Raw genomic sequence first — 18062 nt, 5'->3', positions numbered from 1 at the left:
GATGAGTATGTTTTAGGGCCCGAAGCCTTAGCTTCTTATACTTCGGAAAGTCATCTCGGGAACATGGACATTCCTGACAGTCCACTCCTTACCAGACAATGATCGCTTAGTAGCTCACTGACAGAAATACACAACTATATGACCCCTGATATTTCATATCAGGCCGATCTCCTAGACCCTGCTAGTAGCTGATAAAGAGGTAGAGTCGTCGTGTAAGTCCTGGGTCTATTCATCTCTGAACAAGACTACCATTGGCGTCTCTGTATTCCCACTCTCAATAGTGATAGTGACAACACTTTCCTACTCCTTGTCGCTCAAAAGATTTGTCTTACAAACATCAACCATCGCCCCCTGATCCTCCTTAGTATTTCTAGCGAACTAGAAATTGGCATCCGTACCTTACTCCTCGAGTAAGTACACCTCAAGTCTTGAGAAGGTGAGATCCATAAAAGATCAAGTAGTCGGGCTTTAAAACAGGAAATCTCATTCATTCCGGTAATGGTTATGTACTTTACTTCTTTTGTTGAATTATCCAACAAAATTATTCAATTCCATTAATTATTCTAACTCCCTAAGGGTGATTTCCTATCTTGTTATGGTTAGGTCTCATTTTTCAAGTCAAGTATCAGTGTCACATTAAGCCGGTGAATCATTTTCCTCTTCCCTTATACTTCAGATGCACATTATTATGTCAAGCCGAAAGGCCATAATCCTAAGTACCATTTTATTCCATAGTGTAGTTTAACATCTTTCTAGAGGTGCAACATTACAATCATACACAAGTAATTCGCATTATGAATCACAAGCACATTATTCAGCATCATTCCATTCAGCATAACATTTAAAACTTGCAATGCATAACAAGTAAGTAAATAACAATATGATTTCTATCATCTTAACGATTACTTATCTGTCATGTACCAAGACAAGGTTGAAGGTATGAAAAAAGATAGAAAGGAGGGGTTTGAATAGCGTTTTAAAACTAAAACTCGACCCACTTGAGATTTAATTAAATCTCTTCAACCACCAAAGATAAAAGTGCTAAGATAAGAGTTAAGGAAAGCACACAAATGATTTTATCCTGGTTCACTTGATAAATCCCTCAAGCTAATCCAGTCCACCCGTTAAGGTGATTTCTTCCTTCTTAGAATGAAGGCAATCCACTAATCAGAGTTTGTTACAACTGCACTTGCTACCTGCAAAGTGACTAACAATACATTGACTTAGCTATCACTAAGATCCACTCTCTTAGTCTTCTCTAGGATCCGACCAACCTTAGTCTCCTAAAGGAAAATCAAACAACTGTTTGAAGGTTTGGGTTTACAAAGAAATGCTTCTTAGAAAGCTAATAGTAAACACATTCAATACAATGTGAAGAAAGAATGCTTTGAGAGAATATTTGATTTCGTGTGAGCTTCTACAAAGTTTCTTCAAGCAGCATCTTTCATCTTCAGCCTCTTTATATACTCCAAGGAATTAGGTTTGGAAGTGTGCATGGAATGCTACCGTTGGAGGGCAGATCTGGGTTTTCCAAGTTCTCCTGTGGCTGAATAAGTTAGGTAAGGTCGTCAGGAATGGTACAATTGCTTTTGTACTTTGGATAGTGACATGACCTTTATCCTAGTTGACTTCTGATCAGAATGATGCTTCATATTGGAACTTGTGAAGCTTGGTGATCAGAGTCAGAAGGAAGCTTGGATCCTCTGACCTTTGTACCTTCTGCTTCTAAACTCAGAGGATAAGTACTTGGTCTTCAAAGCCAGCTTACTCTTGGACTTCAGAATCTTCACTACTCAGCTTCTGGACTTTTAGAGCTTCTGGACCTTCAGAGCTTCAGATCCTTCAAAGCTTCTGATCCTTCAGAGCGTCTGATCCTTCAGAGCTTCTAGTGAACTGAATCCATATCAGAGCTTTATAATCTTCAGATCTTCTAAAGCTTGATCTACTGTTCAGATTGAACATAGTACGTGCGAAAGCGTTGCAGAGGTTACTCTTTTAGCAAAGTGCTTCTGAATTATGTGAAATAAGACCAGAGTCATGGCCTGTCATTAGAACACTCAGAAAACAACGTTAGAGTACCATAATTGTTCATACATAATAGTTAACATGTAATCATCAAAACATAGAGTTGTACTACTAGATCAAAACTTGATCTTACAAAGGTCTTGTCTAACCCCCCCTTACCTTGAATTCTTAACAATTGAGGGTCTTAAGGCTCCAAGCCTTCTTTCTCTGCATCATAGGTCATACTCAGGTTATGACAAGGTTCATTAATCAACTAATTAGGTTAATCTATGCATGATTATGCTTAATTACTCATAATTATTTCTTAAGGTTGCCTTTAAACTTATTGCCCTTACTATCTTTTTACTAAGTCCTTCCCTTATTAACCTATGACTTCTAATCATCCCAAATTAAGTCCTTAACACATTATCAAGGTCATATTATGATGATTAAACATATCTCATATCCTAGGCTTCCATAAATTCAAAGCTTACTTGGCTACTAAGATTCATGCATACTTAGCTTATAACTTAGCTCTAAGGCTCGATTCCTACTGTTTTCTATCTTCTGAGACTAGCTAAACAATTTTCAGAAGCTATTGGGCAAAGAATCTGTCTCAAATTCCTATTTCAAAGGCTACCCGAGAAAGTGAAATTGGGGTTTTCCTTCTCAGAGCCTTTCTGGACATTCTAACACACTCTAATATGTTCCAGAAGCATAATGCAAGCCTCACGGTGCTCTATTACACTGCCAAAAGTTCAAAGAGAAAACCAAGGTTGATGGTCTTCGAATGGGTTGCTTCATTTCCTAAGGTTTCAAGGCTCAAAACTAGTCTAAAGCTTCCCAAAATTACTCTAACACACTTAGGGATGCTTTTAGAATAAAAAATAATGAAGAATGACAAAATCTGGGCAACTCACAGTTTGGAGCTTGCCTGAGAAGATGAACTCGCCGGCGGTGAGTTCTGTGATTGCCTTGTCTGAGCACTGGGTCGTGTTCTACTCGTTGAGAGAAAAGGAACGGTGGTGGTGGGTGGTGCTGGTGTGGTCTGAGTTGCTTGAAATTGGGAGTTGCAGGTCGGTGGTCTCGCCAGAGATGATGAATCTTCGTCGTCTTCATGCTTTTCTAGCCCAGAACTTCACAAAATCGACCTCGATCGACTCCTCTCCCTTCCTGAAACTCAATGGGACAAGAATTACTCACTAACTCTCAAAGGATTAAGAGAATTGAAGAGAAGAAGTTTGTGAAGCTCTTCTCGAGTTTTGGGTAATTTGGAGCTCTCTGGTCAGTCTCAGATTGAACTAAGAGTTGGAATGGATTGCTGAGGGCTCAGTGGCTTCAGTGGATGCCATTTTATAGGCTGTAGAGTGTTTAATTTTGAAAATCAAGCTTAAGCCTTAAGCTAGTTGCACCATCAATGAGGCTTCATGCATGAAGCTTAATAATTCTGATTCCAGGCTTCATGTGGGCTCTGCCACGTCCAGGCTATATGCAGGCAAGGGTTTATGGGAAATGGAATTCATTATGGCTGGTTACTATTGATGAATAGTACCTATCATCATGGATGAATAGTGCTACCTTGCACCAGTTGGCCAATTATTATATTATGTCTTCAGATCGGGACGAAAGGGCTATTGATTCACGCTTGGTACTGGTTACTTGAGAGTGAATTTCCCTTCTCAAAGGCCAGTGCCATATCTTCTGAGTTATTAGGGTTTTAGTCTTCTGACTAGACCCAATTATTGATCGATCCGAGACAATATATTCGTACTGTCAGGAGATCTGATCAGAGTGTCTTTATATTCCTAGCTTCTCGAGTTCCCTTATCGGGGTTATGACGACCATGTCTTTGGTACTTTTATTGTCGGTTGACCTAATCGTCTCGCCGACTGTCCGACTATGCATATTTCTAACCTAATGTACACACACATGCTATGTCACACATTTACACACACACACACACACACACAAACACACACACACACACACACACACACATATACTTATATAGTTAGTCAAAACCCTAAACCTAACCTATTTCCTGATTCTAGGGTTAAGCTACTGATTATAAGGTCATTACCTGATCGGTGAGAGTGCGGGATGTTACAACCATCAAACATGATTCACGCTAATATTTACCAATGACTTAAACCATCGATAAAATTTCCGCCAATTTTCTTCTAAAAAATCCGCCTATTTTTTATGATTCAAGCAGTCAAATGAGATTTCTTTTTTTGGCACTGATCTAATCCTTATGTCGTTGGTAAGTAGAGAAAATTATTAAAGATTTTGGGACCTCCGGTAAATATCAATTTTCTTGTAGTGATAAACTCTTTTTTAACATCTCTTTCTCGAATACAATCTATCTTACATTCAAGTGTAATCCATTTTTCTACATGTTCGTGCAATTCATTACAATCAGAAAATTGATTATACTCAATCAATAATTCCTTTTCCGTAAGGTATATAAGTATATAACCCTATATCATTCAAGAATAAACTCTTCCTAAACTTAGTTAATAATTCAGTTTTTAAATCCTACTCCCTCCGTTTCTATTTATTTGTTCAGGAAAAGAAGGTTCACACAAATTAAGAAAAACAATTAATTATGTTGATTTTCATAAAAGTATTATTTGTTTTCCTATGTTACACTTTAAAATTTATTTTATCTTTCTTCATTTAGTGTTTCTGTAAGGGTATTTCTTGGAAAAACATTAATTAATTCTCTATTGAAACTCTAAGTTGACAAATATATAAGAAAATCTTTTTTTCTTCAAAGGTTACAATTGATAAGGAACGGAGGGAGTATGTCTTTAAACTTCGACAAAATTTCGGCAGCATCTCCCAATTAATGCCTCCAACTAAACCACTTGATAATTAATGGACATATATGCATATAGATATCCCATAAAACAATATTCGAACATAAAATTTGAATTTTGAAGTACTTTGTTCTTCAAGAGGGCGAGTAACTTCTTCTCCACCGTTGAACAAACTAAAAAAGTAAATTAATGGAATAAATAACTGTCCTCTTTTTTCCTCGTTATAAACGGTGGGTATCAATCATTTAGCTAAATAAATAAAAATGGGTATGCGGGAGACGGCGAATAAGATTCCTCATTTTGACTTTCAAAAAAATAATTCCTCATTTTGAAATGTGATAGAAGTACCCAATTTTAAATAACTGATTGGCTAAATAAATAAAAATTAAAGAAGAACTTTAGAAATTGATTGTACGTTTTAGTTTCTTTTGATTTACTTTTTCTTTGAGCAATTTTGTAGCCAATTTTTTTAGCTTTGAATACTTCCACTACACTGATTAAGTATGTGGAAGAAATTCCCCATGTACCAATCTATTTAATTGATGTATTGACTTCTATGCCTACTTTAAGTTAATTTTTTTTTGAAAGGAGAATAATAGATATATATAAATATAACTTGTTGAGAAACAACCCCTCTCAACATGGGTATAATAACCTAACCAACAAAAGCTGGTAAGCAACACAAGGAAGCTTTTAAAGACCAAAAACCCTAGAGTCTACTCTACTAGAAAAGGCCCTAATAAAGTCAAAAAAACGACATAAGTCGTTCGACACCCACAACACCGAGACACATCTAGTTAGGGATGGCAATGGGTAGGGTCTGGGTAGGGTACTATAGTACTCATTCTCATACTCGCGTTTTAAAAAATTACCCGTATCCGCCCACATACCCGTGTGGGTAGCAACTTGAATACCCGTCCCCGTACCCTCTGGGTACCTATATGCCTGTACTCGTGCCCATTACCCGCAATTTAGCTAACCAAAATATATTTTTCACTATTTTTTTTAATAGAAAACAAAAAATACAACTAACTTTTTAAATAAAAAACAATAATATAAATACAAAAGATTATCTACGTAACAAATAAAATCATTCAATTAAGAATATATTTTTTTAGAACGAATAAGCAAGAAAGATATAACTTAATTTTTAATTTTGAATTTATAATATAGTTCTAAAGTTGTAGGTTATTAACTTACTAATTTTAAAAATAAGTGGGAGTAAATTAGTAATGATTATGAATACTTTAAATAGTCACATATTTTTTAAAATAATTAAGTTTGAAAGCTATAGCTTAAGTTAATTTGTTCATATAATACTAAAAATAACAATAATAAAAATAATAATAATAATAATAATAATAATAATAATAATAATAATAATAATAATAATAACAACAATATGTGTGTGCGGGTATCGGGCAGGTTGGGTACTATAGTACCCATACCCATTACTTTTTGCGGGTAATTACCCATACCCAACCCCATACCCATCTAGCGGGTTTATACCCTACCCATAGTGGATATTTTTTGCGGGTATCCTATGGGTCAAAGACCCATTGCAATCCCTACATCTAGTTAAGCAAATAAAAGACCCAACAAACAAACCAACAATCATCACCCACAACACCAAAGACCCACTCCACGTCCAAATCCAAAGCTGCAACACTAAAAAAACTCTTGAAATTAATCAACCAAACACGGCTAGAGCTCCCTCCACAATAAAGTATCACGGAGAGTAGGCCGATCGAAACACCTAAAAACGCACGATCCAAGACACCCTTCAACCCAAAAAATTGAACCAACCATCTCTGCAAGAGGAAACAAATTCGCTCCAAAAACCTCGCTCTTAGAGCCAGCCAGCCACAAATTACCACCCACAACCTCTAGAGCACCGCTTCCGTCACCACCAACGATGAAAAGCTGCCCCTAACAGCAACCCACAAGCCAAAAAACCGTGAGGAGACCCCGCAGCGGCATACCAAGCCACCCAAACACTTGTTGGGTAGGAGAAGAGTCACCGAAAGGACGCCAAGGCACCGCCGTTGGAAACAGAAAGGCGTTAACACATAAGTCGACAAAGACGAGAAACTCAACCGATCTGGCCTTAATGCATGATTATATTGTTTTAAAAACCCTGATATCTGATTTAAATTAAAAGACAACCAAATTTTAAATAGGAGATCTTTCTTTATATAAAATATAATTGATGGAATTTTGAAAGATAACAATTTTTTAAATATTTGATTTGTTAATTTTAAAAAAAGTTATTTACCTCTTAATGATATTTAAAATTCAGTTATCATTTTTTAATTGATTTAATTTGGAAAGTTACTATATCTAGTAGGTTGGATGAGGAGTGCTTTAGAACTATTGCATGAGGGAGTGATACCTTATAGAGCTTTCCTTGCTTTTTAATGTTTTATTAAATAAATTAGATTACATCAAGATATATTGGACTATATCATCAAGCGTGTAGATCAACTGATATAGAGTTGTTCTAGCTTAAACAAATTGTAATTCGTATTCACCTAGGACAGATGTGATACACAATGTTGCAACAATGTGTAGCACAACAAAACACAATCAGAGTATTAAAAATAAACAAACAGTTAAACAAACAAACACAAGGAGTTGTTAACCCAGTTCGGTGAACATCACCTACGTCTGGAGGATACCAATCCAGGAGTCAATTCACTATCAAATAATAGCTCTCAGGTCACATGAAAGTCCCTCCTATACCTAAGTACTCCCCCTTAGTATAGAGCCTCTTTTATGTCTACCACTATTACATAAGTGAATCTAGCTTAGCCCTTCTCCTCTAAGCTATGAGAAAACTTTCTCTAACCCCTAATGACCATTGCCACAGCGATCAAGACATGTTTATCAATAAACAAGTTTGATGAGATTACAACTCAACTAAACAAATCAACTCAGTACTTTGATGAACGAAAGCACTAAGTTGGTACAAAACTCAAAAGAGGACTCACAAATAATAAACCCTAAGATCAGTATATCTCCCTCAGAATCCCTGACTAGCTAGGGTTTATAAGCTCCTTTATATAGACGTTCAAACGAGGCTTTGATCTTCAATGGGCCGCACGTCAAAGAGTCCACTAAAACACTTCTGGAAAGAATCTTCAAGGAATCAAATCTTACCAGAATTAAATAACAGAACCAAGTAAGTTTAAATTCAAACTTTGAGATATACTTGGTTCACACGTTATCAATCTTGTTACTTCAGCCAAGATTAAAACAAACACGCCTTCAGAAGATAAAACACACAACATAGAATAACTCTTCTGAATCACCATACAGTCAGCAGCCCAACAAACAACTTGATTTCAGTGATTGAACTACCAACATACACAAACACAACATGTTGCTCCAGATGTTGGAACATATGGTTGCACATCATGTTTTAAGCAAAATGTAGCCAATCACAAGAACTACACAAATGTTTCAGGTTTGAGTCTCTATGAATGCTATTGGTTAAATATTTGGTAGGAAGAATTTTATTGCTCATAGGGGTAACATTCAACTAAAAAATTATGGGAGCAATTTAATATACAAAAATAAGATATATTAGACTAGATATGAAAATGATCACTTGACATAATATTCATGGATCTTGGGTCTCCGGAGTTTGACTTCGTTTTGGCCACATAAGTGCATACATACCTCATCGAGGTTCTTGCTATAGAGTTTGGGATGCAACATGCTTGAGTTTGCGCTATCGGGATGTCTCTTTTATTCCAGATTGTGCCAATGTGGTTCAAATCTTTTAGAGCACCATGGATATATCCTCTTATTGGGCGAGGGATACTATTGCTCGAGTCCGAGCCATGCTCTCTTAGGATTGGAACGCTATTGTGACTGTATGCTATGGGAAAAGAATAATATGTTTAGCCTAGAAAATGTCTCGGATCTCTTTTTTTTTGTTTCCAAGTATTCCCACAACTGGCAACCATAAGACTAATCTCCCGAGACTTTGAGATCACGTTAAGTCTCTCAACAAATGTTTTTCCATACGCACTTCTCAGGAATCGAATCCTGTAGTGTAGCTTTGTTTGTTTGTTATTCTCTTCTTGGAAAAAAAATAAATTAATTAAATGGCATGTTTGGTGGACATGATAAGATAGCAGTAATCATATCCTATTGTAAGATGTTGTTTGTTGCGCCAGCATGATAGTATAACAATATCTCGTCCCTTATCATATCTTGTCTATCATGTGTAAAAGTTATCCTGAGCGGAAAGTTAGGTTAGAAATTATCCTCTAATAGAATAGGATATCAGTTTTTTATTTTTTTATTACCATAACCCAAAATTAATTTCAATATTTATATTTTGTATAATTTATAATAATATTAATTAACAAATAATATTTTTTTATTTTAATAAAATATTAATTTTATTACGTATCAATTACTATTTTTTATTGTTAAGTTAAATAATTTAGTTACTAATAAATTTAATTCAAAAATAAACTGATTTATAAATGGTGAAAATATTGGATTTACTCGTATAAATTAATTAAATTTTCATTATCACTTACTAGTTGCTACTACTTAGTTAACATTATTTTTCGTTATTTATATTATAAAAAGTACACAAAATAATTCTTGACTAACAATAAAATAGGAAGGTTTCATCGGGAGAGGCGGAGGCAGGTAAATAAACCTTTCTTTAAGCAGCAAGAGTTGCGGTGGGCGAAGGTATCAACTCATTTGACACCGTTTCATCGGTCACGACATGTTGTTGATATTGATTGAGTTTGAGGGACTTTCGCTGATTAAATCCATCAATAGGCGAAAAAGCGCCGCCAAAGCAGCATGAGCAGGCTTCTATTGCTACGCAACAAGAGAGCTGGATAGCATTTTGCGACCACATGTTTGAATTTTTTGGTAAAAAGCGTGCGCGCACACACACACACAGAGAGAGAGAGAGAGAGAGAGAGAGAGAGAGAGAGAGAGAGAGAGAGAGAGAGAGAGAGAGAGAGAGAGAGAGATATAAATTTTTAATAGGAAATATAGACTAATTTATATTGTCATATGATATTATTTAAAATTATTCATCTACTTATATAATTATAATTAATAGTTTAAATATAAATTACTTTTGAATGAATAATATCTTTTAATAATTTTTAAAAAATTGATTAATTGTTAAAACTTATTAGTTATAATAATTTTAATTAAAATAGACTCTCTTTATAAAATTAAATAGTCGTATTAATAAAATTAATTTAATTTTAGTTAACATTAAAAAATAAGCTCATTTATAAAAGTGTAAAAAATTAAATTTAATAAAATAATCACTTAAAAAAAATATTTAGAAAATTAAATTTTAAAAAATATTATGTATTTTTAAATTGATACGTTTTTCATTGTGTGTATCATATTCTACCAATATTTCAATATTATATCCATCTCAAACACAGGATATGATAAGAGTCTATCCTGCTCTTATTATATCATGTCCTTATCCAATCCTTAATCTTATCCTGCTTTATCTTATCCTAACCATCAAACGGGCCCTAACACAGCAAATCTTGACTATTATATTTAAGGGTTAATGGTCAAATTAGTCTCTGTTTTTGTAGTGAGTTTTGAATTTAGTCCCTCCCGAAAAATATTACGCAATATCTCCCTACAATTGCATGCATTATATTTAAGGGTTAATGGTCAAATTAGTCATTGTCTTTGTAGTGAGTTTTGAATTTAGTCCCTCTCAAAAAATATTACGCAATATCTCCCTACAATTGCATGCATTTTGGTATTAGTCTTTGCCAGAGGGCGGAGCTCCTGTGAGCATACCTAATGGCAGGCTAGAGCCGACATGACATGTCAATTGTAATTTTTAATTAAAATTTTAATTACACAAATTAAGACTTAATTATCCTTTTGGTCCTTAAAATTGTAAAGAGAATCAAATTGAGTACTTGAAAAATTTTCACATCAAATTGGATCCCTAGAATTTTTTTAATCAAATTAAGTCTTTATGATCAATTTTGACGGGTCAACGGTCTAGTGGCAAGCCTAGTCAGCTGAGGATGACCACGTGAACTTTTTCACATCAATTTTAGTCCCTTAAAAATATTTTAATCAATTTTAGTCCTTATTCTTCCACCTTCTTCTTCCTCTTCCTCCATAACTCAAATGCTTAAATCTAGAAATTCAAAACTCTAAAAAAACTATATATTCATTATATTCACCTTGTTCTTCCAAAACTTAGAAAATCAGAGACAATAAAAAAAATTCATGCCACAAACACCATAAAAAAACTCCAGAACCCTTATCACTCTAGTCCCAACATTAAGCAAAATTAACATTATCGATCTATACACATTTATATTTCACATTATCTATCTGACTGTCTATCCTAATTTCCTTCCTCACAAATGGGTAGTACTATGACAAACACTTGGAGCTGTATCAAAATCCCAAAACATTTCAGCCACAAATAAGGACACACTAGTTTCTATAAGCTGAATAGAAAAGAGGAGAGTCTACAAATCTCAAACTCTTTCTTCTTAATTTGGCCTTTTTTTTACTCGTTCTAGTTCCTAGCTCCAGATTGGGGTGGCAGCATTTCTCAAATAAGGTAAAGGTTTCAATTACCAAGCTCCCTCTACATTTGGCAGAAAGATTGATGTTTGGTCTTCTAATTCCTAGTAGATTTCAAATAGCATTTTTCCATGCTACCTTCTTGTAGGCTTTGGAGGAGCAACCATGGCTTTGTCCTTTTCTAGTGCTACCACAGAGCCATCTTTGAAGGTCCACATTAATTTGAGTTATGAATTTCAGAGACCAAATAATGTAGTAGCATTTGTAAGGTGTGAATTAAAAGTCTCATCAGATGAGAATCATGAGTGCAAGCAAAAAGTTCCAAAGTTAGAGAAAGGATCTCCTATTATAAGGGTTCTAGAGTTGTGTCTGGTGTTTGTGGCATATTTTTTTTTCTACCTCTGATTTTCTAGGTTTTGGCAGAACAAGGTGAATATGATCAATATATATGTTTTTCAAGGTTTTAAACTTCTGGGTTTAAGGATTTGAGTTATGGAGGAAGATGAATAAGATGAAGGTGGAAGAACATGGACTAAAATTGATTAAAATATTTTTCAAGTGACTAAAATTGATGTGAAAAAGTCGATGTGACCATCCTCAGCTGACTAGGCTTGCCACTGGACTGTTGACCGGTCAAAATTGAGCAAAATGACTTAATTTGATTAAAAACAAATCTAAGGATCTAATTTGATGCGAAAGTCTTTCAGAGACTCAATTTGATTCCCTTTACAATTTCAAGGACTAAAATGTTATTTAAGCGTTGAATTAAATTAAAATTATTAATTCAAAATTACAAAAATTATAGACTATTAAAAATTACACAAATTTAGATCTACATGATTAGGCTGAATCAAAGAAACAGAAACGAATCTGCCAATTAAAAGAATTGAATCTCAGAATATGAATTATGAAGCAAACCTATTGGAACATTCCCAAAATTGGGTTTTTCAATTCTCTCATCTTACAGAATCTCCAATGCTAGATTCTTAGTTCTTTGTAGATTTTGCTCCAATAATGAGTTCTTAGTTCTTAACATTATTCATCTGGTCCCACCACACCTCATTATTTACACTTTTTATTTCCATAAAATAATAAAACAAAACTCATAAATTAATAAAACAATTTGGATGAGAGAGAAGAAATGTTTTTTAATGCTAAGAACTCATAAAGCAAAGTTGCTTATGTAAGAGCTAATTCAATTATGGAGTTTGCGATGGAAAGTGCATGACGTGGTGGTGGTCTGCTGTATCTAGATCTCGCTTTGTTGTTTCTTGGCCCCTCGCACCGCGCCGCTCCATCTCCCCCGCTGTCTCAATCTCAATCCCTCTTCCATTGTCGATGGGTCATTTCAAAATCAGAACTTTTGGACTCTTATGATGAATCTGGAGGTTAGGTGGTGGTTAGGGTGTGCTGGTTGGATTTGGGGTTCTCTTTCTCTCTTTCAATCTCTTTCCCTCAATCCCTCCTTCTCGACCCCTCGTCTGTTTTTTTGGGCTCGGTAGAGAGGGTGAACGTTGTGGGTTTTGATGGCAGAGGTAGTTGTGAGGTTGTTGTTGGTGTTCATGTTGGGTGGTAGAAGTGACATGGATCGGCTAAGTTGTAGGTTATGGTGGGTGGTATTTGTGAGGTTGTTGTTGCTGCTGGTGAAGGTTGTGGGTTGGTGGTGTTCATGTTGTTGTTGGTGTTCATGTTGGTTGTGGATGAAGGGAGAGGGGGCTGGTGTTGTTGGGTTGCTGGGTTTCTGGATTGGGGGAAGATGCAGGGGAGAAGGAGAAACTGGATTTCTGGGTTTTTGGGGTTGGGGTATGGGTTGGTTTTTGAGATTTTGGTAGTTGGGGGTGATGGTGAGGGTGGGTTGCGATGGGGTTTTGGTAGTGGGGGTGGGGGTTTTGGCAGTGGGGATTGAGGTGGATGAATGATGAAGGTGAAGAGGATGAAGATGATGTAGATGAAAATGAACTCATGATGGAGATAAATACAGTGAATAATAATTTGTTTAATTTTTTTTTCTATGTATAATTTAGTGTTAAATATTTTTTGTAATTTTGAGTTAATAATTTAATTTAATTATTAATTACACATGTAAAACTAAAATTTTAATTAAAAATTACACTTGGCATGTCTTGTCAGCTCTAGCCTAGCACTAAGCATGTTCGCCGGAGTTCCGCCCTTCAGCGAGAGAATACCTGCATGCATTTGTAGGGAGATATCGCTTAATATTTTTCGGGGAAGGATAAGACTAATTTGACCATTAATCCTTTTTTTTTTATTATAGGAGAAAAATTTGACCATTAACCCTTAATTTAATTTAGAGTACTAATGTCTTTAAAAAAAAAATTTAGAGTACTAATGAAGTTCAAAAAAAAAATATAGTGTACTAATGAATCACATTTATTCACTTAAAATCACATTTAGACTATCATGTGCCCCTTCACGTGCCTCTACCAATTTTTGTAAGACGTTTTCTCTACTCAAATCATAACGCTTAGCCAGCACCGACCTCATGCTCTGTTCATCAGTTTCGTTTCAGCTTCTTGGCCCAGTTTGGAAGAGCTTATTTGAGCTTATCTGATAACATAAGCTCTTATGCCAGTGTTTGGGAGAGCTTATGCAAACAGCTTATGGTCTGCAATAAGCTATTTTCAGCTTATTTTCATAAGCTACTCAGGATAGCTTATGAAAAACAGCTTATGCTTATACACAGCTTATTTTTAATTTATTTCAATAAATTTTTAAAAATAGCTTATGAATAAGCGCTTATGTCATAAGCGCTTATGACCATAAGCGCTTAATTAAGCTGTTTATCCAAACGGGTAGTCTCGTTACCTGCTTATTAATCTCAAATGCACTCATTGCAGTGACAGCACCTTTCAAATTCACGACATTTTCTGATTCTCTCCTCTCTAATGTAAGTTCAATTTTCTTTTCAATTTTACTGTTTGGTAGCAGAGAAAATTCAACCAAGTTCATGTTTATCTTTCTAGGGTTAATGTAGCTTAAGACCTTAAGTTCATGTTGACGATACTGAGATTAGGTTGAAATTTGAGAACAGTAGCGTTGTGATCATAATCTTTTTCTGTTTGTTCTTTGATTTGCATCAATTTTTTTTATTACAACTTCTGCTAGCTTGCTAAGAAGAAAACTGAATTGAAACAGAAAAAGAATAACAGAGAATAGAAATTGGGAGGGAAGATAAAGGGGAAAAGGGGTTTAAGTAGAAAGAAGCTATAGATGAACTAGGTTAAGATTAAGAGTAAAGGAACACTTCGATTCGCTGTTAATTGCATTTGCGCGTGCTCGTTGTATATTGTTAAAGTTCTCTTCTTGATATTTCCTTTCAACCAAGTGGCCAACCCAAACCCTTTTTATCCCTTGTATACCTAACTTGTATATCAGTCATAATATAGTTTTCGATCGAGCTCAATGGCGGAGTGTAATTCATATAGCCGACCTCACTTAGTGGGATAAGGCTTTTGTTGTTGTTGATTCTTTTGTTTCTTATTTTTGAAAATTTCAAATGCAGACTTTACGAGAAAAGCGTTTATGAATGAGGTTGATGGAGATAAATATAGCAAAAGTGGAAAAAGAGGAAGAAATATCGAACCTCGATATTGTTGGCGGTAGAGTTTTGCAAAATTGTCAGTGTAATGAATTGGAAGAGAGAAGCAAGAAAACTGAAGTGAGGTGTGCGGAGTTAGAAATTGAACTTCAAAAGGAAACGGATTACTGTGGAGTTCTTGAGGCTAAAGTCAAGGTATTGGAGAGAGAAAAGTTTGAACTTGAAAATGAGCTGAGAGTTTTGAAGATGGTGGGCGAAGGACTTAACAGACCAGAAGCTGTCGTTTGTGAAAAAGAGAGAGCAAAAACACCAATTATTGATTTGAAAAGGGACAATGAGGCTGTTCAGCTAATGACTGAAAACAAAGTTTTGGAATGTCAGAAGGAAAGGGCTCAGAGTGAGTTTGAGGTCAGCAAAGACAATTACAAGTTTCTGGAATCACAGGCCTTACAGTCGGAGATGGGAAGGGGCAATTGTTTTCATGAAGAAAATGGAATGAAGCCAGAGCATAAACAGATAAGTACTGAAGGATACATGCATCATGCAAGCTTTGATTACCAGCAGAATCAGGAGAAAGTCACAGATTTCAGGAATGATGATTCTTGTATTTCTCCTTCTAATGAATTTGGAGATATGCAATTAGCAGGTACTTCGAAACATGATAGAGGCAGACTGCTAGAGCTTTTATATATTTATTTTTTTGGTAAATATATTTTGAATTTCTGTAGCCAGTTTTTCACAAACGTAATTTTCAGTTAACGAAAATAGTGTGATCTACAAATATTTTGTGAGCTACTTTTTTATATTGCCGTACACAATTTAGTGGTATACCCTTCTATCTTTAGACCATATAATTAAATCAATTCTCCTAGTTCAGGATTAACTGATTGTGTTTTTATTGAGTTCTTAATCATTAGAGTGTAAGGTGTCTCCACTTAGTAATTCAATTTCTGTGGGGCTTCTTAGCAGGGACACCTTCTAATGGCATATTTCACAGAAGTTCTATGGTGCTACCTCGAAGAAATGTTAGAAAACAGTTGACATTTAAAACTGAAGAGAGTCCCAACAAAAAGTTGATTCCATCTTTAACCATCAATTCAAAATCTACTTCTGTTAGTGTGATTGATATCAGTGACAGCGACGAGGAGGTACCTTCTCACGACCCGGTACCACATCGGCAGGGTAGCGGAAATATTTTAATTTCAACAAGTTTTGCAGCAGGAAATGGAAAGAACTCTCACAGCAGTTGTGCCCAAAACAATGAGGAAAATTTAGATTTTAGTGAAGAACCCTTATTTGTTGCTAATACTAAGAGGAAACGAACTTGTAATGTTGTTACAAGTGAGTCTGAAAGTGATGATGAAGATAATATGCCAATTAGTAAACTTAAAAGGATACATATTCAGGAAGCAAGTGCTGACCAAGTCAGACATGGCTCTAATAGTTCCCTGACAGCAACTATTTCAGAGGATGACAAGTTCACTGACAATGTAAAGAAAGCGTAGGCGCCGTCTACAACCTCTGAGTAAATGTTTAAGCAAACACCAGGAAGAAAAGTCTTCATCCAGACCACATAGGGCCAAACATCAGCGAAGGGTTCCGAGAAATGATGATGCCGATGATGATCAATCAATTGAGGATTTGTCATACAGTGAAGGAGAAAGCATGAGTAATTTTATTGTTAATGATTCTGATGTATCTGATAGTGGAGACACTTTTAGCAAGTCAGAAGATGGATCTAATGGTGATGTGGACACTGCTTCCAGTAACTTACAAGATGTATCCGATGGGGAAATGAACTTTGGTGAGATATTATCAAAAATTCGGAGGAGCAAAAACAACAACGAAATGAAGTGGGAATATGAGGGTGACATGCTTGCAGCATTTGGAAAAGATCCAGAGTTGTGTATGAAGGCCGTGTGTTCTCTTTACCGACAGCAAACTTCTGAGGAACAGATGAGCAAGGAAGCAATTTACCAGAACAACCGTGGATTCAGCAAGTTTGATGCTCACAGGTAGGCACAAAAGATTATACTACAAGCGATAGTGGTTCATGCTTTCTTGTCTTTATGTGATTTTTATTTACTCGATTATTTTCTCCCTTTAAGTCTTTTTGTTAGAGCTAGAAAAACAGATACAAGTCATTTAGTTTTGCATAAAGGAAGTTAAGAAAAATGCTTTCTTAATTTTGGAGATTATGTGTTTTTAACATGGATAGATAGGAGGCATATTTTTTAATTTTTCACCTTTAATGCAGGATCTGAAAGCATTTAGCCATCACATAAAGTTGAGAGCATGTTTATTCAAATATTGCACTATTCTATGAATTCTAGCACGTCCATACTACTTTAATTGGAATTTTTGTGTCAGTTTCTTATGTTTTCTCGCTGAAATTTCAATTATGCAGAGGCAGTGCTTTGGCTGAGTTCCTCACAGATGGAGATCCTAGTAGTGGCTTAAAGAAGTCTGTGGAGGACCTGCAAGAATATGACCCCAAAGCAGTTGAACTGTGCAGAACACTAGCTATTCGCTACTCAAAGCAACTTTATGAGATTTACAAGAATAATGAGGATCCCTTTTTTCCTTGACTAGGGCAGCAACTGGTTCCGTCTCAAGCGTTAGGAATCATGTGTATACTGATGTCTCGGGTACTGTTAGCGCCAAACAGTAGCATTCTCCATTAGGAATTAGGTTCGGAATATGTATAGATTGCTTGCATATATGCATCAATTTTTGAAATTTTCCGGTTTGCTATGGCAATCTGTTGTTTAATGTGTTAGAATTATTTGTTAATTTTCTTTTGTGTGCTCCGGTAAACACAAAATAACAAAACAAACTAAGGTATAGACAAAGAGTCTGTAATGAGAAGAGTCTCCCGTTCCTTAGGGGAACCTCGGCAAAGTCTAATAAAAAATAGGTTTAATTGCACATTTACTCCCTCATTTTTCATCATTGTGCAATTTGTCTCCCTCATGTTTAAAACGAGCGATTTTAGTCCCTTAAGTTTTAATTTGTGAAAATTGAATCCCTCTGTCAATTTGTGGTTCAATTTCATACGGAATTCGCTTACGTGTCGTTGACTGATTGACTACATGGATGTCATTTAGATG

At 35.4% G+C, this 18062-nt stretch overlaps 1 protein-coding gene across 3 annotated transcripts; it reads left to right on the top strand.

Moving 5' to 3' along the window:
- Nucleotides 1-13882: 13882 nt before the first annotated feature.
- LOC130734436 (uncharacterized) lies at nucleotides 13883-17861 on the top strand. 3 transcript variants are annotated; one of them, XM_057586867.1, is made up of 4 exons: nucleotides 13891-14301; nucleotides 14917-15598; nucleotides 15922-16967; nucleotides 17360-17861. In XM_057586867.1, the coding sequence occupies exons 3-4, from the start codon at nucleotides 16618-16620 to the stop codon at nucleotides 17538-17540; spliced, it is 531 nt and encodes a 176-aa protein (XP_057442850.1). In that variant the 5' UTR covers nucleotides 13891-14301; nucleotides 14917-15598; nucleotides 15922-16617; the 3' UTR covers nucleotides 17541-17861. The 3 variants fall into 3 exon arrangements, with proteins under 3 accessions (XP_057442849.1, XP_057442848.1, XP_057442850.1); XM_057586866.1 differs by lacking the exon at nucleotides 17360-17861 and having other exon boundaries at nucleotides 13883-14301; nucleotides 15922-16579; XM_057586865.1 differs by lacking the exon at nucleotides 17360-17861 and having other exon boundaries at nucleotides 13883-14301; nucleotides 15919-16579.
- The last annotated feature ends 201 nt before the right edge of the window (nucleotides 17862-18062 follow it).

The sequence above is a fragment of the Lotus japonicus genome, chromosome 1 (assembly GCF_012489685.1).
Source record: "Lotus japonicus ecotype B-129 chromosome 1, LjGifu_v1.2".
Taxonomy (NCBI): Eukaryota; Viridiplantae; Streptophyta; class Magnoliopsida; order Fabales; family Fabaceae; genus Lotus; species Lotus japonicus.
Note: the sequence above shows the minus strand (reverse complement) of the source record. Positions and strands in the feature narration are given on the sequence as shown.